The sequence below is a fragment of the Penaeus vannamei genome, chromosome 2 (assembly GCF_042767895.1).
Source record: "Penaeus vannamei isolate JL-2024 chromosome 2, ASM4276789v1, whole genome shotgun sequence".
Classification (NCBI taxonomy): Eukaryota; Metazoa; Arthropoda; class Malacostraca; order Decapoda; family Penaeidae; genus Penaeus; species Penaeus vannamei.
Window position 1 is genome coordinate 23,126,675 of NC_091550.1, and position 2,500 is coordinate 23,129,174.

General features: G+C 30.6%; 1 protein-coding gene across 1 annotated transcript in view; it reads right to left on the reverse strand.

Annotated features, from left to right (window-relative positions):
• LOC113830576 (zinc finger protein 665) overlaps positions 1-2,500 on the reverse strand; it is a 20,514-nt gene that overhangs the window by 659 nt on the left and 17,355 nt on the right. Inside the window, exon 3 of the mRNA XM_027383780.2 lies at positions 1-2,500. This exon is cut by the window's left edge and continues 659 nt beyond it; it is cut by the window's right edge and continues 1,559 nt beyond it. Coding sequence (XP_027239581.1) covers positions 2,341-2,500 — 160 coding nt within the window. The 3' untranslated portion in view covers positions 1-2,340.

Consider the following 2,500-nt stretch of genomic DNA (forward strand, 5'->3'; position numbering starts at 1 on the left):
CAGCACGACCCCACCATCCCTCAAAGCTGGGACTTGTTACCAATATAGAGTAAAATTTACCCCCCACGATGATGAGGCTAAAGTTCCGTATTAAACATAACAAAGATATCTTTTACAAAATGAAACTGCATGACAGACTCTAGTACATTTTCTGCACACATTTTTCAATAATTATAAAATAAATCTAAGAAAATAATAACAACATTTATAATATAATCTATTAATAAAGAAGAAAAACAAAATATATCTTTTGCACTGATAAAATTCTAAATTTGCACATGCACTGAAAATAAGTGAAAGAAATTTTGCAAATTCAAGTCATGAACAAATCCAGTCTTTCTTCAGTTGCATCTGTGCATCAGACCATTTTAACATGTTTCTAAATACAAGGCCAGGTTAATAAACACTTTCTAATCAACTAGAAACAATAAATGCTGATATAGTAAATAATAAAAAATACTTTATGACTTCTTCATCAAATAAATTTGGTAAATACTTTATGACTTCTTCATCAAATAAATTTGGTAAATACTTTATGACTTCTTCATCAAATAAATTTGGTAATTTGTTCACAACAAACACCGGTACAATTTAATATATTTTTCTGTATATTCTATATAGTTATAATAATAATATTTTAATGCATAAATTTTATCTTAAAAATAAAACAAAATAAAAATTATACCATACAAAGACTGACTTGCAGAAGACCAAGTTACTGCCATATATAATATTCACTGTGATTATTAAATAACATAACAATTTTCACACTATAAATACGTTCTTGGTGAAGTGAAACATACAATGTTTAATGTTTACAAGAACTGCATACTACACCTTTGCTTATAAATCATGCTAAATATAACTTAAAAATAAGATATTTCTATCAAGCTGCCAATCAAATACTTGTCTTGTTAATTCTGTGCTCTCTGCTTCTATGTTTGAGCATAATCCATATCTAATTAATTTTGCAATACAAAACCACTACCACATTACAGTTCTCCCCTGTCGAAATATGAGGACTGTGGCAATACAAAAATCAATCTGGCGCTTGGTCAATTATATATATATATACATAAATATACACAAACATCACTGGGTCTGTACGTTCAGTCTGCTGTACCTGATAGGGTGTCAGATACTGAAGAAACAAACTTTACTTCTACCTAATTTTCAAAGGAACTTATATTTTCATTCTACATTCTGCCACATTTTCATTCATTTCAAAGTACTCTCTTTCTCTTGCCATCTTTTTACCAAGTTTGTCTGCATAAGATGCAAAACGCTGATAAAGAAGACAATGAAATGAAAGCAAGTAATTCACCTTGACCTCTTATTCTTTCACATTTTTTTTTTAAAGATTACTGTGCTCATATACAATGTGTATCGTATAATCACTACACTTACTTTGACTAACATTAGCATCATTTTAGAAATATCATAAAATAAGAGAACATGCAAGTTCTCAAATTCTTTTTTTTTTTTTTTTTTTTTACTTTATCTTATCTATCAAGTTACAGTATATGCTTATGTAAACATTATGGAAGTGCATAAATAAATAAAACATGATACAAAATAGATAAATAAAAAAGTATCTGGAACCCAATACATTTTTGTCTTCCTTTGTGCCCTTCTTTATAAAAGCAACACATTCTGCATAGCTTCATTTATATGTAAATAACAGCCCTCTAATGCTTTATATCTGACATGCTCTCATACAGGCTGCTCATCAAATATTGTATTTCAGCATTATAAGCAAGAGATCAATACAGTGTATCATAAATGCACAAATCATAATACAAATTACAATGAATATTGCATCTAGAAAATAAATAGCTTTTCACACCAATTCCTTTAGTTTCTTGTTAAATTTCTTAGCTTCAAAAAGCAAAGAAACTGATTACAAGTAAATCCTATGCATGGATCACTGCATGAAAAGAAAAAAATAAGCAAATAACTTTTCTTGCCCAATACCATATAAAAACAGGTTTCAAACTCAATTTTGTGGCCACTTCTACTGTAACTAATTCTCATACAGCTGGCCAATCTTTGCATAATATATGTCAACTTATATGACATGAAGATTTTAAAAGTCAAAATAAAAAAGTCACATAGTTTCTTAATCATTAAGATTAATAAATATATCTCTTCTCTTGCTTCCCATGAAAAGGGTAACTGCCTGAAATGCACCATGGTTGGTGGAAAGGCTTCATGGTAGGAACAAAGCAATTACGTAGTGCTCTGATTCTGTACCACCTCAGGAAGTGTTACAGCTGCCAATTTACTGTTACTGTCAGCAATAATTATTTTGTCTTGCACTTGGAAGACTTTTACCCCAGGCTATAGTGGCCACAGGGTCCTCACCTTTTCTGACAACTGTCCAGCTGTCAGCTGCCCATAAGAGTATGGGGGCTGATAGGCCTGTTGAGTGAAGATCTTACCATTTTCTTCATATCCTAACACTTTATCATCATTGGGGACAAGGATAAGGCTGTTAAGA